This window comes from Lynx canadensis, chromosome B3 (genome assembly GCF_007474595.2).
Source record: "Lynx canadensis isolate LIC74 chromosome B3, mLynCan4.pri.v2, whole genome shotgun sequence".
In the NCBI taxonomy this organism is placed as follows: Eukaryota; Metazoa; Chordata; class Mammalia; order Carnivora; family Felidae; genus Lynx; species Lynx canadensis.
In genome coordinates, this window is record NC_044308.2 from 142892542 (window position 1) to 142918564 (window position 26023).

At 49.8% G+C, this 26023-nt stretch overlaps 1 protein-coding gene and 1 pseudogene across 7 annotated transcripts in view; both read left to right on the plus strand.

The window, feature by feature from the left end:
* PPP2R5C (protein phosphatase 2 regulatory subunit B'gamma) overlaps positions 1–26023 on the plus strand; it is a 130602-nt gene that overhangs the window by 19312 nt on the left and 85267 nt on the right. For 2 of the 7 annotated variants that reach the window (XM_030319993.2, XM_030319990.2), the window contains exon 1: positions 11792–11999. The exons of the other annotated variants lie outside the window; for them this stretch is intronic. In XM_030319993.2, the coding sequence (XP_030175853.1) occupies positions 11906–11999 (94 nt within the window). In that variant the 5' untranslated portion in view covers positions 11792–11905. Of the gene's footprint in view, positions 1–11791; positions 12000–26023 lie in introns of those variants that run through there. 7 annotated transcript variants of the gene reach the window in all.
* LOC115516874 lies at positions 6361–7708 on the plus strand (annotated as a pseudogene).

A 26023-nucleotide genomic window follows, 5' to 3' on the forward strand; every position in this document is an offset into this window, starting at 1 on the left:
CACCTGGCTGGCTCAGTCAGCATGCAGCTCTTGATCTCAGGGTCGTGAGTTCAAGCCCTACATTAGGCATAGAGCCTACTAAAAGGAAAAAAAAAAAAAAAAAGATAACCTCACCCTTTTGTTCCTAATTCTTATACCTCCAGCGTCTTCCTCTTGAGTTGGCTGAAAATTCCCATAAGACGTTACGTGTGGTGGTGCAAGTGGGCACGTGGGTCTTGTTCCTGACTTTGATGGAAATAGAAGCAGGATTTTTTTTCAATGTTTCTTTATTTAGAGAGAGAGGACGCACACAGGGGAGGGGCAGAGAGAAAGAGAGAGAATCCTAAGCAGGCTCACACTGTCAGCACAGAGCCCGACATGGGGCTCAATCACACGAACTGTGAGATCATGACCTGAGCTGAAATCAAGAGTCCGACGCTCAGCCAACCGAGGCGCCCAGGCATACCAAGGAAGCGGGGTTTTTTAAAAACCGTTTATTACTCGGTGGTGATCCTAGGTTTTCAGCCATTACAGGTTTTGCGCCATAATATAAATTTTTCATTGTCCGTGTCTTTGAAACTTTTCTGAAGCTGGACGCAGAGAAAGGAGGTATTGGACCGAAGCCTATGTGATAACCGCCCAGATGCTGTGGCCCCAGACACGCTCTACCCAGAGCGGATGAGATGTCTGTCCCATTGCACCTTTTCAATACTGGGGTCGTTTAAAATCTTGAGTCGTTTGTTACGTGGAGAATAGCATTTCCTGTTTTTATTCATTTAACAGTGAGGCTGAATGTAGACTTCGGGCCTTTCCATTCAGAGATTTCCCTGAGTTAGTCCCTTCCTTGACCATTTTTGGTCTGGAAGGTAAAAGTGTTCAGATGCCGAGTGAAGGGAGATGTTTTGACTGCCGTGTCGGAGGAGTAAATCGATCAAGCAGCTTGTAAGAGCCTGGGAGAAGTGGTCAAGTCCTAGAGAAGCAACTGGGACTTCGCCGCAATTGAGACCTTGGGGCAGAAATTTTGAGTTGCTAAGCGCTTGGCCTTTTGTGAAAGAAGTTGTTACGCTGTTGTTGGGAGAATTTACGTTAATTCTTAAAACTTGGCTTTTGAACTGCAGTGAAAAGCTTCTATTTCTTGCCTTCCTTGTGTGAAAATTCAATACTTCAGCCGTATTCAAAGCAGTTCAGTTTCTGATACAACTGAAAACTTTGCCGTACAGGCGGGTCGCTTTTACTGCCTAGAGATGAACCGTGCGTGTATTTAGAGGGAGCTTGCCCCGTGGCCATTAGTCGAAGAACACGACCATGGAGAGTGAGACGGTGCCAGAGTGCCTGCCCTATTTCTGGTGGGTTGAGAAACTGCCCCCATCAGTCCTGTCTCCTGCCACGTGCTTGGGTTTCTGCGTCTGCTCCTGGTGGCCCACAGTAGCAGAGGAGATGGCCCAGGCGCGGCGAGGCAGACGCCAGCTCACAGCAAATATTTCCTGACCGTCTGGGTTGTCCAGAGTACGGGGAGGTGGTCAGGGAAATGACGATGACCAAAGGCGGCCCTGGCCCTCAGGGAGCCAGCTGACCCACAATCCACCACGCTTTTCGCACTCAGGCCCCGCGTGGCCACATTCCGTCAGCGGCTGGGCCGCAGACGCGCCACCACGGCCACCCTCGCGCGTGACCGAGAGCTGGTGCCACGTCAGCCGGCCCGGCCCTTCTCAGACACCCCGCTGTCCGCCCTCCTCGGGCCTCGGGCCTGGCTGTCGCCGCCGGGGTCGGTCTGGCCCCTGCCCCCTGTGCTCTGGCCACCCCCTCGGAGAAGAGCCTGGGAGTCTTTTTCCAGCTGTCACCTCCCACTTAGTCTGGCTCAGGCCTTCCCCGCCCGGGTTTCCCACAGCACCTCACACTCGGCTCACGACCAACGCGCACACACACACATACGTGCGCACACGCACATGCCATTCCCTGGGTGTTCCCATCCTCCGTCCGGTCCCTCGCGGCCCTAGACGCTGGCTCTCCCCCGTCTCTGCCTTCCCCAGAGGCAGCCACCGCGCCCCGCCGTGTCTTCCTGCTCCGTTGTGTCCTGAACCACCCTGGCCCAGGCCTCTGCCTTCTCTCTTTTTTTATTGATCGTGGCAAAATAGTCTATAGCATGGTATTTGTCGTTTTAACCACTCACAAGTGACCCTTTCGGTGGCATTAAATGTGCCCGTGGTGCTGTGCGCCCACACCTCCCTCTCCTCATCCCCGTCTGGACCTGCCCCTGCTCACCCGTGCCTCCCACTGCCCTCCCCCAGCCCCGCAACTGCCTTCTACTTCTGGCCCTAGGATTTCAACCCCTCCGGGAAGTGAATCATACAGAATTGGTCCTGCTGGGTCTGGCTTCTCTCTCTCAGCCTGGTGTCCTCAGGGGTCATCCATGTTGTAGCCTGTGACAGGGTTTCTCCTTCTGTTTCTTGGGTTTGTTGTGTTGTTTTTTTTTTTAATTTTTTTTTCAACGTTTATTTATTTTTTTGGGGACAGAGAGAGACAGAGCATGAACGGGGGAGGGGCAGAGAGAGAGGGAGACACAGAATCGGAAACAGGCTCCAGGCTCCGAGCCATCAGCCCAGAGCCCGACGCGGGGCTCGAACTCACAGACCGCGAGATCGTGACCTGAACTGAAGTCGGACACTTAACCGACTGAGCCACCCAGGCGCCCCTCTTGGGGTTTTTTCCTAAAGTTTATTTATTTTGAGGGAGAGAGAGAGAATCCCAAGCAGGCTCCATGCTGTCAGCGCAGAGCCCGACGCGGGGCTCGATCTCATGCGTTGTGAGATCATGACCTGAGCTGAAATCGTCGGACCCTTACCCGACCGAGCCACCCAGGCTCAGTCTTCCTTTTCAAGGCTGAATACGCTCCATCGAATGGCTAGACCACAGTTTGTGCGTCCATCTGTCCGCTGGTGGACACTCGGGTTGCAGAACACGCTGCACGTGTTAACTTCACTGTCCACCCGTGTTCCTCTTGTGCAGCGTGTCACCAAGGGCAGAGCTGTGCTGCTGCCCAGGCCAGCGTCTGCCAAGGATGCAGGAGACACACTTTACGAAAGGAACGGAAGGGCCTTCGAGCCCTCTGCCCACTCCTTCCTCGCTTCTTCAGTTTCCAGAGAGCTGCGGTGACGTCCCCTCTCATGAGGAGACCAGTCCAGGCTCACACACACACCCCCAACTCCCCGCCGGCTCTTCTGTGTACAAGGAGGTTTGCTCTTAAGAGCTGACGTGAGAGCACCTTAATCTATCGTGCATGCTGGAGGCACCCGGGGTGGGTGCCCTGTCTTCTGTGAGCACCTGTTCTGGCTCTAAAGGTTCCCGGCCCAGCTGTGGGAACAGTGACAGCAAGTGCTCGGGATGAGCTTTCCCTGGGCTCCTCCACGTCCCCCTGCTGGCCGTGCCCGGGGACCAGCCCGTCCACGCTGTCCACTCACAGCACTCGCTCCCATGGACAGGGCGACCGGCGCCTGCCCCTTTGTCCTTGGTGTTGGCAAGCAGAAGTTCCCTGGCAACCTTTGAACACAGCTGAATGCTAGGTATCTTTGATCTGCCTAAGGAAAAAGTCTATTTTAAACTCTAAGTGAAGCCAACTGTTTTAGGTTAGCTCTCTTGCCCAACGAAACGTACATCATCCGCGCTCCTACAGCTTCCAGTTTAAAAAAAAAAAAAAAAAAAAAATAGTGCCGGCCAGCACAACGGCCATGCCGTGCGACACCGCCGTTCTCGAGGTTCAAAAACAACTTGCTTTTCAATGAAAGAAAACTGTAAAACTTCTTGACTAAAATATGAGCATATTTAATTTGCCTGCAAAATTGCCTGGGAGATGAAAAATAAAACCTTAAGCTAAATTTAGAAATGAAAACTGGAAAGTTTTATTCAGAATTGCTAAAGCAGAAATAAAATCAGTGGGATGTATTTACAGGCAGTTTGTTTTTAAATAAAGACCAAAACAAAGCGACAGAGGGACCAGAGAATAAAAAGAGTAATTCGGGTTGTTGTTGTTTTTTTTAACCTTCATTTTTGTACCACACAAAGATGTTTGCACTGGCATCTCTGATGGGAGGGCGCACGGAGGAGGGCTGTGTGCACCCAGAAAGGTGCCCTTCCTCCGTGGGCATTAGCTCAGGCCCTTCCCCCCCCCCCGCCTCCCCCCCGGGGCTGTAGCAGCAGGGAGGGCGGGGTTGGGTGGTGGAGGGAGAGTTAGAGACCAGTAGGGAGGCCGTCGTGGGGGGCATGGAGGGCAGGTCGACCCCTCACAGGTGCTGCAGGAGGGGGCAGCGGGAGACCCGGATTGTGCACCCGGGGGATGGGAAGTGTTACCATCCGGGTGACTAGATGGCGTGCCCGTCCTAGTTATGTACTACAGGGAAGAGGTTCAAGGAGCAGGAAAGGGGTTTATAGGATCAGAACAGAATTGGTGTTACTGCTTGAGTCGTCCGTCATTTGGGGTGTTCGCTGATGCACCTGCCGTTTGCCAGGCACCGTCCAGGGGCTGGCGGGGGGAGGGAGCCTGTGGCCCAGGGAGGGGGTAGGAAGGCTTCTGGAGCGGGGGTGGGCAGTGTCGCAGAGATCCCCTATCGGCCCTGCAGCCCGGGGATCTTTCCGAAGCATTGTTGGTAAAGGCCATGATCTTGGAGTGCTGCGGTGTGCGCGGCTTTCAGGCAGAATGGCTGGAGCCAGTCCCTCCCGAGCCCATCACGTAGTCTGCTCCGTCTGTGACACTGGCACCTCCTGACACCCGAGGAGGTAGAGGATCACGTATACCCCTTTTTCCGGGTGAGATGAGAACCATCCTGGGGTAGTCAGGGTGGCGACAAGTTGGTCGCGGTGCCAGGGGCGTGGCTGCATTCGGAGCCTCTCCTGGGCTGGTCTCCGGAGCGAAGACGGTGCTCCAGAGACAGGCTGAACCCTGGTAGTTGTAGTGAGCGTATAGATTCGGTGCAGAAGTGGCAGAGATGGTGGTAAAATTAACTAGTCCGTGACTCATTCTTTGAGACCGGGAGGGAGTCCACAGCCTCTAGTTTGTCGGTTCAGTTTGTCTTGCCTGATTTAGGCCAATTTTTGTTTGTGTGTTTTACGTACAGGAGCTCCTTTACACAGCACAAGGAAGAAACCTTCGGGATCGTATTTCCTGGGTGCTCATCACAGCCCATTCTCTGTTCTTAGCCTACAAGCCAACGAGCGGCATTCATTAAGGGTTTCCCCCTGTGCTAACTTAACCTATGCGTCTTTTTAAAAACCATCATGTTTAACTTTTATCATAGTAGTATGTGCTTATTTCATCAATGCTGAGAGAGATACAGACACTTCAGAAAGAAAAGCCACCCACTGTCGTAACACTCAACAGTGACTGTGGTTCATATTTTGGGAGTGTTTCATTTTATGATCATACTATTTCTGAAAAGTTATACACTCCCCTATTCACTTATTTTCATTTTACATATTTATAACTATTTTTGATGGATGTCTAATGTTTCATTGTGTGGGAAAATCCCTTTGACGTTAAGGTAGTTTCTAGTATTTTAGAATCACAAAAATGTGATGCTCTCAAAAAAAGTTATTAGGAATTAACCAAGGAGATAAAAAACTAGTACACTGAAAACAACAAAACGTTGCCAAAAGGCGCTGATGACAACACGAGTAGATGGAAAGACCCCTGTGTTCATAGGTTGGAAGGCAGCATTGTTAGGACGTCAGTACTGACCAAGGAGACCTACAGATTCGGTGCAATCCTTATCAAAATCCTAATCGTATTTTTCTCCAGAAATAGGAACATCCATTCTAAAATTTGCATGGAATCTGCAGGGACCCCCAATGGCCAAAGCAGTCTTGAGAAAGAAGAACACACTTGGAGGTCTTAAATTTCCTGGTTTCAAAACTTTCTGCAAAGTAACCAGAACAGTGTGGTGCCAGCATAAAGACAGGTATATTCACCAATATCGAGGAGACTAGAGAGCCTGGACACCAACCCTCCCATAGATGGTTGAATGGTTTTCCCTATTGAGTGGGGAAAGGACAGTCTTTCCAACAAATGGCCCTAGATTAACTGGATATCCAAATGCAAAGAGTGAAGTTAGACCCTTACCTCACACCATGCACAAAAGGTAACTCAAAGTGGATCAGAGACCTAAATAGAAGAGCTAAGACCATAAACCATTAGAGGAAAACACAGAGGAAAAGCTTCATGCCCTTGAACTTGCTACTGATTTCTTCTAAATGACGCCAGAAGCACAGGCAACAAAAATAAAAGTTAAGTTGGACTACATCAAAATTTAGTGGGGAATCTTTTGTGGTCGGTTCCACGCTGCCAAGTGCATTTTGAGCGTCGCACCCGGGAGGCTGGGCCCACAGGACACGATGTAGTTCTCGTGGGTCCTGAAACACAGGCTGCAGCAGGTCAGCGGCCACGGCAGCCTCCACAGCTATCTAGAATTTTCTTCAGGGCAAACGATGTGAGGGTTGGTACATTAGTGGGGGGAGACAAATATGGAAACAAATACTATGAGGACAACAATCCGTTTTTTGGCCGTCACCAGTGGGTTACGTATACTACTGAAATGAATGGCCAGAACACATTTTGGGATGTGGACGGGTGTCTCCTGAATGGCATTGTTGGCCTCGCTCTGTGACCGATGATCCTCCAACAACAGAACCACCTACTGCTCGTAAATTCATTTGGACAAACCATAAGTTCAATATGAGTGGCGCTCCAGACAATGTACCTTATTCTACCACTAGAAAGAAGATTCGAGAGTGGGTCCCACGTTCAACACCTGACAAGTAAAGACCATGGAAAATAATTTAAACATGTATAATATGGGCTCTTCATGCAATTGCACTTTTACAGCTTACCATTAACTTGATTAAAATTGTTTGATGAAGCAAAAAATAAAATTTCTGTGCATCAAAAAATAGTCAACAAAGTGAAAAGGCAACCCACAGGATGGGAAAAAAATTGGAAATCGTTCATCTGATAACAGATTAATATCCAGAATTTACAAAGAATTCCTCCAACTCAACAACAAGAAAACCCGATTTAAAAACGGAAAAAGGACTCGAATAGACAGATCTCCGAAAAAGATACACAAATGGTCAGTAAACACGTGAAAACATGATCAGCATCACTAATCGTTAGGAAAACGCTAATCAGAATCACAGTGAGATACTACTCCACATCTGTTAGTGTGGCTGCTGTCAAAGGAACAAAACAAACAACAGAAAATAACAAGTGCTGGTGAGGATGTGGGGAAACTGGAGCCCTCGTGCACTTTTGGTGGGAATGTAACAGGCTTGGTGCCGCTGCTGTGAGAAAAAGCATGGAGGTTCCTCAGAAAGTTAAACGCAGAAACACCATAAGTTCCAGCAATCCCACTTCTGGGTGTGCACCCCAAGGAACTGAAAGCAGGGACTTAAGATAGATCCTTGCACACCCGCATTACAGCGGCTTTATTCACACTAGCCCGGAGGCAGAGGCAGCCCAGCGTGTGCACCCGTGGATGGACGGGACGGACGACACGCGGTCCGGTCACGCAGCGGAATATCATACAGCCGTACAAAGGGGGGAGGCGCTGACGCCCGCCGCCACATGGATGGACCTCGAGGACGTTACAGAGCGAAGTACACCCGTCACAGAAGGACACACGTGCATGATCCCGCTTGGAGGAGGTGCCTGGGGTCGTCAGAGTCACAGAGACTAGGACGGGGGGTGCCGGGGGTGGGGGTGGGAGTTAGTGTTTACTGCGGACAGTACCAGTTTTGCAGGATGAAGCTCTGTGGATGGACGGTGGCGACGGCTGCAAAACGGTGTAAATGTGCTTAAAACCACACGAGCTGAGCGTCGGGAGTGAAAGTGGTTAAGACGGTAAATTTCACATCATGTGCGTCTTAGCGGTTTTTTAAAAATTTTAACATGTGATGCGCACCCCGCTACGACATGTCTGGAATAGACACATCTCTAGAATAGATTCCCAGGGGCAAAATTACCTGAAGACTCTTGATCCATATTGCCAGGTTATTTTCCAAAAGGATCAAAACAGTTTATAGATTTGTTGGCAGGGTCACAACATGCCTCTACCAGTATTGAGTAGTTATCATTTTTTTTAAATGATTCCTGATTTAATAGGCAAGGAAATACTTTTTCATACAATTATTGATCAGTTGTGGTTCTTTACAGCATCGAGGCCCTGGTTTTTTGTTGTTGTTTTTTTTATAATTAACTGTAGTTGATTATTAACTCCCCGTGTTTATGGCATTTATATTTCCTCTGGTTTTTTGAGGGGAACATACAGAAATTTGTAAATTTTTAAATGTGAACAGTATCCATTCAGGGTTTGCCCATTGTTTTTAAATGTCCTTTTTAAAATGTATTTTCTTTATTTTGAGCAAGAGAGTGGGTGTGTGCGGGGGAGGGGCAGAGAGAGAACCTTAAGCAGGCTCCACATTCAGCATGGAGCCTGACATGGGACTCGATCCCACGACCCTGGGATCATGACCTAAGCTGAAATCAAGAGTCAGATGCTCAACCAACTGAGCCACCCAGGTGCCCCTAAATGTCCTTTTCTTTTCATATTCACTTCCTTTCTGAAAGCTGTGGGGGTTGCGGAGAGGGAAGGATTTGGGTTTGTTTCTTATTGAACTGACCTCAGATTTTATTTTATTTATGGGAAGACTTAAACGGACTGATCCCCACATAGCCAACCCGTCATGCAGCTAATCTTCCCCTTCCCGCTGACTCGAGATTCATCTTTGTCACAGGATACACTGGGGTGTCTGTGCTCACTGCCTTGGGGGCTGTTGCCTCCGCCTCGCTGACCTCTTAGGCCCCCATCACACCAGCATTAATTCCCAAGCTTTACAGTGGGTAAGACTAGCCGTCCTCAGAAGTAATCTCATCCTCTTGCTTTTTATGTTTCAACTGTAGAATCGCTTTGTCAAGAAAAAATGTGTCAGAAAAATAGAGACCCAACCAAATGCTGACTGGAATTGCTTTAAACCTATAAATCAGCCTGGGGAAAAATTAACACCAGCATGTGTATAGTATTTAGGCTTCCGGCCCAGGACATGCCCTCTGGATACTTACTCAGGTGTTTTTTCCTCTCCCCGTATTACTTATTTGTTTGCTTGTTTGTATTTAGGGTGTGTTTCCTTGGTGATTTCCAGATCACAGTCCTGGCGTTCTTTAAGGAATTACTTCATGTGTACAAGGCTTCAAAAGAGCATGGGGGAAATCACTAATAGAGCTGAGATCCTTTGATCTGAGATCATTAGGAAAACTACATCAAGGAAATGTCTTCCCTTTTTCATTGACGTCTCATCTGTATACTTTATGTAAAGATTCTAGGAGTCTTTCCCCCTTATTTCTTCACGTTAGGCTCATCAGCACAGTCTTGGGACGGGCACATTTCCCCTTCTCGTCTCATATTAAAGAGATTATTTAGCTCTCTTTTTTTAATTTTTTAAATTTATTTTGAGGGTCTGTGCGTGTGCAGGGGAGGAGCAGGGAGAGAGAATCCCAAGCAGATTCCATGCCATCAGCGCAGAGCTCCACGCAGGGCTCAGACCCACGAACCATGAGATCACGACCTGAGCCAAGATCGAGTCGGACGCTTAACTGACCGAGCCCCCCAGGTGCCCCTGTCTGGTTTTAAAGTGCAGATCCGCAGGAAGCATCTGCTTCTGGACCCCTTTACCAAGCACACCTCGTTCCTAATTGCACACATGTCTGAGTTCATCCAGCATCGCTCCCTGGGTGAGAAGGTGGTGATGATCCTGGGAGAGCCATCCCTCCGGTGATCTGACAACCTAGAGGGTCTGCAGTCAGAATTTAAATTCCACATTAACCTGACTCAAAGCACAGGCAGCTTTTGCTAAAGTGTGTCTGCTGTTCAGCAGCAGAGGAACCAGGCAGGTGTGCGGCTGTCTGCACAGGGGGTGAAGGCCTGGACCCGTCGCTTGTTATAAATAATCGCATGGCCAGCTCTGGAGGCTAGCAGCATCCTTCAGCTCCGGGGAAGAGTGAGGCAGGGGTGGGATCTGATTTGCCTTTACTTACTTAGTTTTGTGATCGATATCGACGCACATTGTAAAGACTGCGTTCTTGCTGGTGAGGGGGCCTTACTAAACACTCCTGGAGGATCATAGCTGTTCACTCACTCGTTGAAATGGATCGAGGGCCAGCCCACAGATGTAACTGCTAACCCCACCTGTGTCTTGGGGGTTTCTTACTATTGTGAATTATGTTTAGGAACCAAAGGGCTTTTGCGTTCTTGTTCACAAGTGGGGCAGGTGGGCGGAGGGAGTTGTGCGAGAGGACATGGGTGTGGTTTGGACAGACTTGGTTGTGTGTGAAGAAGTGAGGAGGTTTTTTTTCAGTCGTACCTGCCAGAGATTTTTTTTTTAAGTTTATTTTTATTTATTTTGAGAGAGAGAGAGAGAGTATGAGCAGGGGAGGGAAGCAGAGAGAGAGAGAGAGAGAGAGAACGAGAACCCCAAGCAGGCTCCGTGCCACCAGCGCAGAACCCGACACAGGGCTCAAATTCACGAACCGTGAGATCATGACCTGAGTTGAAATCAAGAGCCGGACACTCTTGGTTGAGCCACTGAGGCACCCCTGCCAGATGTTTCTCTTATAGCTTGTTTTTACTTGGAGCTGGTAGTAATATTTCTTGTTGTTAGGGAGTCATGTCTTCAATCACCTCATACTCCAGAGACGATGTCTTTCTCCTTGGAACAGCTTTTTACATTGACTCTTTTTGAAGCCAAGAAACTAAGATCTAAATAATGGCCTCTGAAATTAGTCCCATAAAAATAAGTGAAATATCCTTTTTAGTTTAAAATTTTTAAACTTGAATCTCTAAAAATATAAGGGGTGCCTGGGTGGCTCAGTCGGTTGAGCATCCCACTTTGGCTTAGGTCATGATTTCCAGGTTTGTGAGTTCAAGCCCCACGTGTGGAGGCTGCTCAGGAGTCTCTCTCTCTCTCTCTCTCTCTCTCTCTCTCTCTCTCTCTCTCTCTCTCTCTCTCCCCCTCTCCCACTTATCCTCCTGCATGCTCTCTCTCTCTCTCAAAATAATAAATTAACTTTAAAAAATTAAATAAAAACTTAAAAGTACCTACTGTGTTGACCTCTTCAGCATACATAAATGGAGAGTGCATTTCATTTTCTGGCTTTCTCTTTTTAACCCCCTTAATTTGTAGCACTTCCTAGCTGTTCAGTTTAAGGAGGCTTTCCTTGTCCATATGATTTTTTTCACTGAATTTTCCCAGTAAGAGAGCTCGATCTGGAGAGAAGCGGGCGTTCCGGGATCAGCTCGGCTCGTAACTTGGTAGGACAGGCTGAGCGCCAGCCCACACTGGCGACCGGGGGGTTGCATAATGTTGGCCCAGCCCCTGGCTGGAACATCACGGAGCCGGGTGCCGGCGCGGGAACCGTGGGCCGGAGCCGGGAGCGCCGGAGCGCGGGGAGCCGGGAGCAGGGGCGGCCGCGCACCTCTGACCCCCGGGGGCGGCTGGCACTGGGGCTCCCGCGCCCCCCTCCCCCGCCCCGCCCGCCCGCTCGCCCTCCCCGCTCGCAGAACGTCGGCCCCGGGGCCGGTGGGGCTGGCGGCCTCGGAGCCCGGCCCCGGGGGCCGAAGGTCCGCGCGGAGCGAGGCCGCGGGAGCCCGGAGCCGCGCCGGGTCCGCGCACACTGACAGCCGAGCAGGGCGCTCTCTCCAATTGCAGTTTTTTTAGTGTCATTTTAAGTTGCAGCTTCCGGCCAATCAGCGCGCGCCGAGCCCGCTGACATCACGGGGCAGCCAGTTCCCTCCAGCTGCAGAGCTTCAGTTTGTCTTTTTTTTTTAAACTAAAATGGAGGCTGCTTTCTTGCCTTAAGGAGTACACTGCCTCTCCCGCTGGAGTCTAGATGTGGACATGTAATAAAGCGGGCAGCAGGATGGTGGTGGACGCGGCGAACTCCAACGGGCCCTTCCAGCCCGTGGCCCTGCTCCACATTCGGGGTAAGTTATTGTGTGTCTCGCCGAATCGGAACCTTCCGGGGCTAGTTAATAAATGGCTATTGTGCCTCGGATCAGAGGAGCAGGAAGTCCCCGCCGGCCGAGCCGCTGCGTCCGGCCGCCGACCCCGCGGGGGGCGGGGTGGGGGGGGGGGCTCGGCTGTGTCACCGCGGCTCCGTTCGGCGTCGGACCAACTACTCCCGGAATCCGAGTCTCGACCGAGGCCTGGCACGCAGAGTTCGAAGCTGGTTTTTCTGCCGTCTGCTGGCCCTCCCCTCCCCCTCCCCGAGCCGTGCTGATGTCAAAGGATGTGAAGTCACTGCCCGGGGAAGGTATTGGGCGGAGGTGGGAAGGAGAGGCGGGCGGCAGCGCGGGGCCAACTTGCCCGGCCGCGGAGTTGCCGCTGCCTCGCTGTTGCCGGGCGCTGCGAGGGGTTCTCGGGGGTTCGGCGGGTGGGGAGGGGGGTGCGGGGGGGGGGCTCGGCTAAAATCAACACGAGCTGCAAATATGCAACAGCGATCGCAGAAAGAACTTCCTTTGAAAGGGCTGTGTTCATTCTTGCGGTGCAGTGCAAGCCTCAGCGAGAAACCTGCTCGGTCGTGCTTTGAGATGCCGAGATCTATTGTGGGGTCATAATTCCTGAGATGTTAGCGGGTCCGTGGGACAGTAGGAAATATTTTGCATTTCAACAGGCTGTGTGTTGACATTTGGCTTTAAGATTTAAAATGGCAACAAGTTTTCCGTGTGTACTGAGATCTCACTTTTAATAATTACAGTGTGCTGCTTGTGGTTTACACAAAACTGGGGGGCCGAATTTAGCTGAAAAACACCATTACCATGGTAATTAATAATAATTTCATTAAAATAGAAGCATCAGGGTAGCAGTATACTTACTCTTAGTTGGCATTTTAAAACATTTGTTATATAAGTTTTTTTGTTCATAATTGAGAGAACAGAAAATGGATGTTAAGCTTTACCAGAACACTTTAAATTAAAATGTATATTGTCACAGCTACGCCCTAACAAAACAGTTGTAACTGTCACAGTCTCCTCCAGGGACCCGTGTCAAGAAAGGGTGGGGGCGATATTTCTAGGTGACTAATAGTCCGTATGACTAAAATGCCGGACAAGATTTTTCAGATCCTAGGGTGTATCCAGGGCAGATAAACCGCACGAACACTCAATCGGTTGGAATAAAATGGGTGTTGCTTTTCTCTCCAAACCCTCTTTAATAAAGCCAGTGAAAATTCATACCCACAGCGCCCAACCTGTAGGTTGGGCTACACATTCATTGTTTTACAGCGTGTGCCCAGAAAAGAGCCAGTGTTGACCACAGACAGCATTTAGACACTTTAATACAGGAACCAAACGGGTAAAAACAAAATGTAGTTGTGTTTAGATTTAAGTTAGTCCTTTAAATACTGACTCATTAGCAGTAAGATAATTTTATTGCATCTAAAAGACGTTTTTTATAGTTTTAAGATACAAATAACAGATTTTTTTTGGTTTGTGAGCTTTTCCTGATTTTATTAGATACTTAATACTTAATATCCTAGTCATTTTCTGTACTGAGATAACTCTGAAGTGGAATCATTTGATTTTACGTATTATACCACACTGATTTCTTTTTATTATTATTATTATTATTATTCCTAGACTTTATTATAGTCAGGTTGGATTTTTTGCTGTTGGTCAAATAGCTGGTTGGTTATTTTCTGATTGTGGGAGGAAAAGGTAGTGAAGCGTATTAAGAGACCTGAGTTTTTAAGAAGGGATAACCTTTAGGGACCTAAAACTAACTTTTAATTCAAACAGTGGAATGATTTCTAATTTCAAAACTTGAAGAACACTTTGTTGACTCCTAGTTTTTAGGGCAAGCATGTTCGTGTGCTGCTTAGCAAGATTTGTTTTACTTCTGCTGGTTTTCAGATTCTCCACCCCTTACACATCCGATCAGCCGGTCTCTTGTGTGTAACCCGTGCTGAGGGTCAGGAAACGAGACAGAAAGGCACGGCCCCACCCCAGAGCCACCAGTTTTGTGGGAGACCCACGCAGGGGCCCTGGTGCAGGACGGATGCTGGGCCAGGGGCTGGCAGGAGGATGCTGGGGAGAGGTAGCCACCAGGAGGGGGTGGTGCCGAGGGCTGCTTCCCCTCTCTGGGTGCCCCTCTCCCCCTCCCCCCCATTCCCATTTAGGGAAGAGGGGTCTTCCACACAGAAGGGAAAATGACCTTCCAAGGTCACAAGACCCACATGTGGTCGGGCCAGAATCCAAATGCAGGCAGCTGTTTTGTTTTGTTTGTCATCGTTTTTTAAAAAGCAAACTTATTTTAAAATAGAAATTTTGGGGGCGCCTGGGTGGCTCAGTCGGTGAAGCGTCCGACTTTGACTCAGGTCATGATCTCACAGTTTGTGGGTTCGAGCCCCACTTCGGGCTCTGTGCTGACAGCTCAGAGCCTGGAGCCTGCGTCGGGTTCTGTGTCTCCCTCTCTCTCTGCTCCTCGCCCTCTGATGCTCTGTCTCTCTCTCTCAAAATTAAAAAATAAACGTTAAAAAAAATTTCTTTAAATACAAATCTTGGCAGTTTGCAAACCTTTTGCCACAGGATTACGCGTGTGCTTTTTCCCAGTGCCTTATCGACATTCATCTGTCCCTGTGGCCTCTTGTATATGGCAGCTTTGTGCCCAGGGTTCATTTCTTCATTTATCTTACGAATATTTATCAGTTCCCCACCACCACATGCCAAGCAGGTCCCTAACTCAGAACCTGAAGCCAGCACTGTTCCAGCTTTCCGAGTTTACAGTCCCCTGCGGGGTGGGGCAGTCAAGTAAACAAATAAATCAACAGGATCCCAAACTGATTAGTAGTCCCAGTGGGTGTGATGGTTACCTTCTGTTAAGTAACCTGGAGTTTGCAATTAATACGGTGAATTCGCATACCCTAAAAAGTTCAAGTGGGCGAGGAACATATTATTGGAACTTATATAAACTTGTCTGCCTGTAGAAGGAGAGAGCGTCACCTGAACTTGATGGCTGTAAATTTAGCTCGATGACTTAAATCCTGTGCTTCCAGCGCCGTCCAAGAGGACTGCCCGCAAGCGGTGCCCTCCATGGTGGCCCCTGCCATGTGTTGGCTGTGGGGCACTCCGGATGTGGCTTGTGCAACTCAGAAACTGGATTTTTAATGTCATTTCATTATCATTCCCTCAGATTTAAATAGACTCTTGTGTCCAGCGTATTGAAAGCTCAGCTGTAGCCTGGGATCGGCACTTTCTCAGCGAAGGGCCGGACAGCACAGGTGCACCTCAGTGTCACTGCGATTCCCTCCCAGGCCGCTGCTGCCGTAAAGCTCTTGCGGCGTTCGGTCAAGTCAGATGAATTGTTTGGTTTTCCAGTGGACGTAAAAGTTACGTTGCTTTCGGGGCGCCTGGGTGGCTCAGTCGGTTAAGCGTCCGACTTCGGCTCAGGTCATGATCTCGCGGTCCGAGAGTTTGAGCCCCGCGTCGGGCTCTGTGCTGACAGCTCAGAGCCTGGAGCCTGTTTTGGATTCTGTGTCTCCCTCTCTCTGACCCTCCCCCATTCGTGCTCTGTCTCTCTCTGTCTCAAAAATAAACATTAAAAAAAATTTTTTAAAACTAAAGTTACGTTGCTTTTATGTTCTGTTACTGTCAGAAAAAACCACAGTGCGTGCTCGTGCGTTCGTTTGAAAATACTTTGTTGCTTACACAAAACACTGCATCCAGGGATCCACCCCAAGTCCAAATCCTTTTTGGGATCTTTGCTTGGAATGGGGAATCTATAGCCCTAGAGTGTCTTTGGGCACATTTCCTCCAAAGGCTCATTTTCTTTCCTTCCAAAAGAACAGTAATATGAATACTGGAAAATGACAAAATTGAGGATGGAGCTACCAAACCAAAAAAAAAAAAAAAAACAACAAACCTTTATTTCTGAAAAGTGCTGACCATCACCTGAGGTTTCTGCAGATGATAATCACTGAGCACAATCACCAGAACAATTATAGTGATAAGAAGTTCGACAGACTGCACAAATCACCAGCGACAGAGTCAGCCGCTGAAATGGCACCCAGAGACCTGCCTAACACGGGGTTGCCACAAACCCTCAATTTGTAAAAAACACAGGATCTGTGAGGCGCAGTAAAACGAGGCGTGCCTGTAAATATTTCTGGCTGCGAAAGCAGCCATAGGCAGTAAGTAAGTGAATAGGCGTGTCTGTGCTCCAGTAAAGCTTTGTTCGCAAAAACAGGTGGCGAGCCACGTCTGGCCCACGGAACCTAGTTTGCCAACCCCTGCTGCAGACCATCCCTTGAGTTTCTCAATGGCCTGTTAGTGTGGTAAAATATGTGTCACTCCCAGAGCCAGGTTCGAGGCAGGAATAGCCAAACCGAGAAGATGTTCGTGGCCAGAGAGTCCGTCTTTGAAGGACTGAGAAGTAGCCGCGGCCTGTGGAGAGCTCAGGAGCAAATTATTCCTTCACGTAAACCCATTGTTCCTGGCAAGTTGAGGTCTGCCTGCGGAAAAGTTTGTATTCTCACGAGTAAAATGTGCAGGGGCAGCATGGAAGTCTCCTTTCCTGCCCCGCTCTGTCCGGTGACTTAGCACGGCCAGAGACAGCCGCGGCCGATGCAGGTGGCTGGCCAGGCGTCCAGCACTCCTGTGTCATGTGACGATACCCGGCAGTATCCACCTTCCCCACGGTGAGGCAGGAAAACGCTTCGGTGGTGACCAAAAATGAAAGACCCCTCAAAAGATCAGACCGTGCACCTGTCTCTGGATGGTGTATCTGGCCAGCTCAGGGTTTTTGCTTCACAGACATCGTGTGCCCTGTGCCTGTCGTTCTCTCTGAAGTGGCTTTTTAGAGCTTGCCTGCAGTGACCTGAGTGTGGGGTTCTTTCGTATTTGTGAGACCGTGTGGAAGGTAAGCACAGAGACAGCTCTCTTGGGGTGGGGGGGATTTGCATCAAGGCTGCACACCTTTTGTTAATGAGTCTTCCCTTGAACTCGGGTGTGGCAAGAGCTTTCTGGTCAGGACTCCTGCCTTGCAGCAGAAGCTAAACTCCCAGAAGGTTTTTCCCTAAAATATGTCGACGGTGAGAAAACAACGAAACATAAAGACAGGAGGTGGACAGTCAGGAAGAGTGTGCGTGTTTTTAAGCCTCGGAAAGGGACAGACTCCTCGTGGGCAGAGTGGTCTGGGTCCCTCGTCCTTCTCGCCTGACTTCTGGTCGCACACGTCAGATCCGGCTGCCCAGTGGCTGTCTTCTGACCGTGCAGCACCTTCCCGGCACTTTCGTGAACACCCGACTGACCGGTTCCCGCCTGGGAGGTGAGCCGGACACGGGCTGGTGTCTCCCCTCCCCAAGGTCACCAGCCGGTAAGGCCGAGTCCAAGGCCCCTGTCCCTGGCACCAGCTGCACAGTCCCCAAGCTGTCGCCGGTGGCTGTCCCAGGAGCGGCAGTGTTTATGGAGCGTGTGGGGTCAGGGCCACATCCTCACGGAATCCGCCCAGCATTGTGCGTTCCAGAAGAGGGGACCCTCTCGCCCCAGGCCACAGAGAATGAAGGAGCCAGAGTCCAAGCTCAAGCTCGCTCCTCTGCCCCACGTCAGGGTGTCAAGAGACGAGTGTAAAGCTTGCACATCACGCGTACCTTCTGATTGTCCCTGTTTTCTGTAGTGTGATATATTTGTGCGTCCGTCCCCTGACCTGCCGTCCCATTTCACCACCTCGTCTGCCAGCTGTTGATCGGGGGCTTCGTTTTCTTACCTCCTCCGCGAAACCTTAGCACCCTGAGGAAGGTCACGGTCAATCGGGTATTTCTCATGACGTCCGGCGTCATCCCTAGAGTGTGAGCACTCAGCCAGTGTAGGTGGATTGGAAATAAAAAGTTGTCTCTCTGAAGGACCGTTCAGATGATACGTATTTGGTGCTCCATCGGTCAGATAGTACCTGTCAGGCTCATGAGAAGCTGTACGAGGTAACTGCCTAAATGGGTGGACACAAGGAGCCACTCTGCTGGGCCCGGCTTCAGACTGAATCTCTTCCCCATCAGATGGGAATAGCACCCCTAAGGATATGGAGATACGGAGAACTCCAAAACAGGGGGCGTGGGGCGCCTAGGGGGCTCAGGTCATGATCCCACGGTCAGTGGGTTCGAGCCCCGCATCGGGCTCTGTGCTGACAGCTTGGGGCCTGGAGCTGCCTCAGATTCTGTGTCTCCCCTTCTCTCTGTGCCCCTCCCTCCCCTGCTTAGCTTCTCTCTCCATCTCTCAAAAATGAATAAACATTAAAAAAAATTAAGTTAAATTAATAAAAAAAGGGGCGATCAGTTTCTCTCATGAATGTACTTAAAGGAAAGTCATTTCTTTTTGATCCTGGAAAGACACTGGCTAGAGTCCATAAGGGCAGAGTATTATAGCAGGTAAAGTCTGGTTTGGGCCCTAGAATTGTTCATAAATCAAAAGCCCTTGTATTTAAAAAACAAAAAAAACTAAAGGCACATAACAAATACAGTGAGTGAATCTCTATATCAGGTCTTCGTTCTAAAACGAAACCAAATCAAATCTATACCAGACGTTCTTGGGGCGGTTGGAAAAAGTTGAGTGTGCGGTGATACGGGCTGCTGTGGAATTAACTGTTTTCTGGGTTCAGTAAGGGTGTGGTGATGTTGTAAGGACTGTCCTTCTTAGGGACCAGCGGTGGAATTATTTAGGTGTGCAGAGTGATGAGCTCTGCTGCCTTCTTGAGACAATAAAGGGAAAAATTACCGTAAAGCGAATACACTAAGATGGGAGCAGCTGGTGAATCTGGTTCCCTGCAGGTGTTTATTGACCTGTGTAGGTTTAAACTTTTCCGTAGTGCTGGAGAGAAGTATCTTAAAGATGTTCTGCTTTAGGGGGCGCCTGGGTGGCTCCGTCGGTTGAGCGTCTGACTTCAGCTCAGGTCATGATCTCACCGTTCATGAGCTGGAGCCCCGCGTCGGGCTCTGGGCTGACGGCTCGGAGCCTGGAGCCGACTTCGGGTTCTGTGTCTCCCTCTCTCTCTCTCTGCCCCTCCCCGGCTTACACTCTGTCTCTCCGTCTCTCAAAAATAAATAAACATTAAAAAAAAAAAAAAAAAAGATGTTCTGCTTTAGAAAAAAATGCACCAAGGAAACGTAATTATTCAGAAACTGTTTCCAAAATGGCGAGCTTCGGTCTTTTACGTTCAGGTCGGCCGTTCCCCTTTGTGCCACTGCGGGCAGAGCGGTGTCTCTGGCGAAGTCATCAGGCGAGGGCCGGGCCGTCCCGGGCAGGGCAGCATTGAGGCGCTGCGGCCAGCGCCCGGTGCCAGCGGGCACAGACTGTAACACCGCCTTCCCAAATGGTGTTTTTGGGGTTTACACCCTTTTTTGACGTTTATGGGCATCTTTATTGGTCTCTTAAAGTGTCGTAACAGCCTTTAAGGCACGCTCTGAGATGAAACCAAGGTTCCTCTGAATGAGAGAGGTGGGGAGCTCGGTGCTCAAGGGTGGGGGGTCCCTGCGTCCCACCCCCACCCCAGCACTGGCTGGGCAGAGCCGTCTCGGGCAAGCTGACTCACCCCGGGCCCGGAAATGGGAGCAAGATGCCCCGCCAGCCTGCGTTTTCACGAGGGTAAAAGGAGCGAGTGCACGTAAGTGCTGAACGCGGTGCCTGCACATCGGAAGGCCCCCCACACGTGGTCCGCCTTGCCCACAGGGCGCTTCGGAATCCAGCCTCTTAACCGCGGCTTGGGTTTTTTCTTTTCTTCCACGGTAACCTCTGTCGGTTCATCTGGAAGCACATCTGTCTCCCTCCCTCCCCTACTTACCAAGGCTTTTCTCCTCTTGCAGTTTGCAGGCCGTTTCACCGCCCCGGAGAAACTAGCGTCATCAGTAATCCTGGAGTGTGTACTGTGTCCTGCTTATATAGACCGCGTGTCATAAAGTGCCTAGTGAGACGATCACAGGCACCATCTCGGTGGCTCTCTGGTCCCTGTGCTCAGCCCTGCAGCTCTCTCGGGTCCAGACTGCTCGGTGAAACGGGAGATCAGCGTTTGCTTCCGCCCCTCCCCTCCCCTCTCTCCTCGCTGTTCTTAAGGCTTTGGAAGGTCTTCCCAATTATGTTCAGGAAGAATGCTCTTTTCAGAGTTAGAGATATGTTATCTGTGATCGGTGCCAAGTAGGGTGACCCGGCTTCTCGTTCCCCTGCAGTTGTGTTCCAATGCAGGTGCGGCTTGTGACACTCCAGAAATTGCCTTGTTGTCAAATCCCATTACGTTAAATTCCACTGCGTTCCTGTTTGTGCTGGGAGTTTTTCGTTGCGACAGCATGTGAACTCAGTGGGATCTCCACGATCTCCTTAGATCTTCTTGCTTTAAGTGTTGATGCTGAGGTGTTTGCCATAGAGCTTGAACCGTTTAACACCGGCCCAGCGGGTTCTGTGGACGCTCCCTTGTCTCGGATGCACGTGAACTTCCGTGCTCCTTTAGGATTTTTGTCTGCTGCTTGTGTCGTTCACGAGCAGTGTGTTCTGATTTCAGTGTTTTGACTCACGAAGTTGTAAGAACAGTAATGTTTCACTGTAGGGAATAAGCCCAATCCTTCCTCACTGCGGGTCCCTTATCCTCGGTGGGCATCAGGGACAACGAGGTGGGGAGGGTGTGTGCGTGCTTGTGTGTTTGCATTTGCAGACGATTTGGGTACATACACAGCTAGCAGTTGGTCTTTTCACCTTTAAGTAGTAGACCCACCTGATCCAGGGTTAGCATTGGGGACCACGTTTTCTGAACTCTGAAACCGTGAAGGTGTCGTCCCTGCGCAGGGCAGCTGGCGTTCACAGACGTGGTCCGGGGGCTCCTGGAGTCCCAGTGATGCTTTCGAGGGATCTGCAAGGCCAGAACAGTCTTCCCAAGAGCACCAAGGACCCGTGTGTCTCCATCATGGTGTGGCGGTCTACCCTAATGGTGCAGCGGCAGTGGTGGGTAAGACCGCCCCATCCACGCAGCAGGCCACGGTGTGTGTTCCGGCACGTGCACGCCAGCCTGACCTAGAAATGTCCTTGAGGAAGCCTGACATGGTCAGTTTTATTACCTTTCAACCTTGCCCCCCGCCTCTTAATGTTTTGGGCGATGGAGTGTGGAGCTCTCAGAAAGCCCTCTGGCAGGCTCGCCTCAAACACTGAACGGTTGTGTGAGTTGCAAGCTGAAGTAGCCACTTTTTTCAGGATCAGCGTTTTTACTCGAAGGAACAGAAGGCAGACAAACTGCCTTGAAAAGTGACGAAACGAGCGCGTCGATTCAAGGGAAACAACAGTGACGCTATTTGTTCATGATAAAAATCAGAGTTGCAGGCAAAAATTTGAATTTTGGGAAACTTGCATCTGCCAGCGTGAGCTCGACAACTCCCGGTGCTGAAGAGCCTGGTGCTGTTAACTAGCAGAGCTTCGTGGACACGTCTGTGGAAGGTCTTCGGAGCCCCGCACACCGGCACGTTCCAAGCGAGCGAGAAATGATGCTGCCAGCACGTGTGGGCAGAAGGGACGGTCAAAGTGCAGGAAATACCGCGGCGTTTTGACGTAAAATGTTCATCAGCACAGTTTCGATCTGTGTTGCAACTAATTTTTTTTTTTTAATTTTTTTTTTTTTCAACGTTTATTTATTTTTGGAACAGAGAGAGACAGAGCATGAACAGGGGAGGGGCAGAGAGAGAGGGAGACACAGAATCGGAAACAGGCTCCAGGCTCCGAGCCATCAGCCCAGAGCCCGACGCGGGGCTCGAACTCACGGACCGCGAGATCGTGACCTGGCTGAAGTCGGACGCTTAACCGACTGCGCCACCCAGGCGCCCCTGTTGCAACTAATTTTTAAGAAACTACCTCTTGTTGAATGTTAGTGTAGAATCAGAGAAGAATATTTTGAAATATTTTTGAAAAAGCCATTGAATTGCCTCCTTTCTTCCAATAAACATGCCTGTGTGAGGCTTGGCCTTTTTTTTTTTTTTTTTTTCCCATGTACTTCAACCAAAACAACATATCGAACAAATTGAGTACAGAAGCAGAAACGTGAATCTTCCTATCCTTTGCTAAGTCAGACATTAAAGACATCTGTGGAAATGTAAAACAGTTACATTTTTGCTAATTTTGAGGGGGAGGCGAGTGGTAAAGTTATTTTCATAATATTTAAGTTCACACAAAAATGAACCTTTATGGGGCGCCTGGGTGGCGCAGTCGGTTAAGCGTCCGACTTCAGCCAGGTCACGATCTCGCGGTCCGTGAGTTCGAGCCCCGCGTCAGGCTCTGGGCTGATGGCTCAGAGCCTGGAGCCTGTTTCCAATTCTGTGTCTCCCTCTCTCTCTGCCCCTCCCCCGTTCATGCTCTGTCTCTCTCTGTCCCAAAAAAAAATAAATAAAACGTTGAAAAAAAAAAAAAATGAACCTTTAATTGTTTTAAACGAATGAATGAATAAATATGTGAAACCTTCTCTTACCTGCTGGGTATCAATAGGTGTAACCCATGCAATGCAAGCTCTCCACGGCCTTGCAGACCTTTAGAGTGTCCATGAGTCCTGACCACAAAAATTGGAGGCCACTGTCCTAGGAAGCCTCTCTAGCTTGGGCTGGACGTGACCCTGACCCTATTTTTACCACGCCTCTGTATTTTTTTTCTTCCCCTCCCCCTCAAAAAATAAACGAAAATCCCAAATTACAGTCGGCCAATAATGTGACCAGGTCTCTCAGGCCACAGTGACAGGTGATACCTGTGCCCAGCCGCTGCACTGCTGGTGGTAAGGTCACCCTAGGACCCAGAACCTCCCTTTCCGCCTTAGTCCCCTTCCTTCTGTCTTTTATTAATCTTTTTAAGAAATCCATATGTGAATATAGCCACTTAATTTTTTTTTTTTCCTTACAAATCTGAAATTCTCGCTGGCCTTATCCCCCTGAATCAGCCTCTTACCTTTCCTGTCATTTCTGAGTGAATTGCTTGGGTTTACTGTGTATCATCCCAGACTGTGTGTGCGTGCGCGCGTGCACGCGCACGCTCGTGTGTGTGTTTTCACATAATATATATACTTATTTATTCACAGAAAGTATATAGTATTTAAAAAAAAATTTTTTAATGTTTATTTTTGAGAAAGAGAGCATGAGCAGGGGAGGGGCAGAGAGAGACACAGAATCGGAAGCAGGCTCCAGGCTCCGAGCGGTCAGCACAGAGCCCGATGCGGGGCTCGAACCCACGAACCGTGAGATCATGACCTGAGCCCAAGTTGGTCACTTAATCGACTGAGCCACGCAGGCACCTCTCGTTTCTTTATTTCTTAAGAAAAAGACTGACATGAGAGCAGTTTTAGAAATGTAAACGTTTTACAGGTTTTTACCATCTGGTTACTCTCTAAAATGACCTGATGCCCTGAGGTAACGTTACGTTGTCTTGTGTCCTGTATCATACTGTAGACGCGTACGTTGTGTGAACCCAGATGTGCTTCCCCTGCATCTTTCTGCTAATTGGGCTCCAACTCTTGGACCAGGTGGGCCTCTGGGAGGAGCACCCAAGGAGCACCTGCCACATGCTGGGACCGGCCTGGGGGCCTTCACAGACACTTAACGCCCACAGCCTGGCGGAACAGAAGCTCCGTGTTCATTTTACAGGCGTCAGAAACGATCCCACCAGCGCACCTAACCAAACAGTGAGCGACAAGGCCACTAGAACTTAGGCCCCTTGTACGACACTGGGCTGCCAGAAACATGGATTTTTGTGTCTCCACACTTGAGACCTGGTCCTGAGGAGACGTTTTACTTCAGAAAGCATCGCTGGGGCTCCTGGCTGTCTCAGTCAGTTAAGCGTCCAACTCTTGGTTTCAGCCTGGGTTGTGATTTCGCAGTTGGTGGGATCGAGCCCCAAGTCGGGCTCTGCGCTGACAGCACGGAGCCTGCTTGGGATTCTCTCTCCCTCTCTCCCTCCCTCCCTCCTTCTCTGCCCCTACTCCACTCGTGCTGTCTCTGTGTCTCTCAAAATAAATAAATAAAAATTCAGAGAGCATCGCTGACCCTTCTGTGCCTGCTCTGAAAATGTTTCACTAGATGTTGGAAACACTGAGGTCTTGTTAATTCACTGACTGCTCCGTCCTCCCCATACACTTCTTCTGGAAGTCAGACCCAGTCCTCCCAGAGCCCCGAGCTCTGTGATCCAGGGTAAGGGACTGACGGTCACGTCCTGGGGTCCTTGACTAAGTCTCCATACCTTCCTGAAGCTGCAAATGCCTTAGTTTAAAGATGCACTAGAGGGGCACCTGGCTGGCTCAGTCGGAAGTGCGTGGGGCTCTTGATCTCGGGGTCCTGAGTTCAAGCCCCATGTTGAATATAGAGATTACTTAAAAATGCATAAATAGATACCTACGTAGGTAGGTAGGTAGGTAGGTAGGTAGGAAGGAAGATACGGATGCTTTTGATTAAATTATGTATTTTCGAGGGCATTAAAAGGAAGGTGCTTAGATTCATGTTTGTCTGGTGTCCCTGAGGACAAAAGCACATGATGCTAATGAGCAAGTTCCCCCTTTAATTTTGTCCCTAAGAGAAATGCTTTGCAGTAGGAAACTTGAGTGACTGCCCAATGAGTAAGGGTTCTTTCAAACTCTAATAAATCCAGAAACTTTTTCTCTTTGCAGTAAAGTCACAAATTATATTATATTGAAAAGGTATTAATCTTAAAGGTTAACTGAAATTGGTATTTCAAGCCAAATTGAAATGTCTTACCTCCTCTTTCCTTCCCCACCCCCACACCCCTTCCTCCCCGAAAGCACTCCTTTGTGGATTGTGTCCTTTGTTTTCCAGATGAGGCCTTCACAGGTTGACCCTGACCTCTGTAAGGCAAGCTTCCTTCGGGTTGACTTGTCTAATTCAGATATTACAACATCAATAGCTATGAATCCTGCACTTTTTACTTCTAAGTTTGTGCATCGATGAAGTGCAAACGTGTATCAGAATCTTAATCTGGAAAATTTTTGCATTTAATTTTGATATGAGTTCTAATGACCTGTGTTTGAACCAAGACTGCCCTGCCTGCATAGGTTGGAAAAACACCTGGTGCCGGGTGTGTGTGTGTGTGTTTGAGCGCGTGTGTGCGTGCACGCATGCTTATTTAAAGCCAAATATCCTTTTCTAAAAACCAGTTCAGTCTATGGTCTTGTTGTGGTCAGCTAGTGTCCGGGCTCAGTCATTTGCCTATTTGAGCAGGGCGGAGAGCCTCCTTTTGCGTGAAATATAAGCTAAACTTGGAGGCCCTCCCCACCCCCCACTCCCCCACCCCCGCCGATAACTTTCTGTAGTTCTCTTTTTGAAGTATTAAAAAAATAATAACAATGACAAAGGGAAGCTTAAGAAGCCTGTTCAGGAACACACTCTCTGGCAGAAAACAGGGCCTTCTCAGCCAGTTCGCAGCCTTAACCCTGGCGCCCGTAGAAACCGAAACACGCCGCCCACGTCAATATTTACACCAGTCGGGGGCTTGCGGACGCGCAGCGGGGCCGCCCAGGAGCTGGTGTAGGCCATGTGGCCGCGGTCTGCGTGTGCTTTCTCGCCTGTCGTCTGGTGTCCCGGCGTTACCGTCACCCACTTGTTCCAGAGATTTTTCAGACTTGCGTAGCCGCAAGACCGAATCGTTTTGGGAGCCCGGTCTGCCGGGAGCAGCTCGGTACCCCCTCTGCAGCCGGCAGGCGCCCAGAGGGGAAGGCGTACCTGTTCTTGTTTGTCATTAGCACCCAGGAGACTTCCTGATCTTCAAAGGTCCTCACATGCATTCATTAGCCATCCTCTTTCCTGGGAGGCAGCAATCAGGTGGTGTCGGCCCCACCTTCCGGGGCCGTGGCTCGGGCGAGCGAGGTTCCCCGACTTGCCTGCGGTCCCACGGTCCCGTCCCACGAGGAGCTGGTCGGGGCTGGTGACAGACCGGACGAGCGCCTGGGTTTTCTGACTCACCGCTCTGGGCTCACACCCCTCGGAGTGTGCACCGGGACTGCTCTC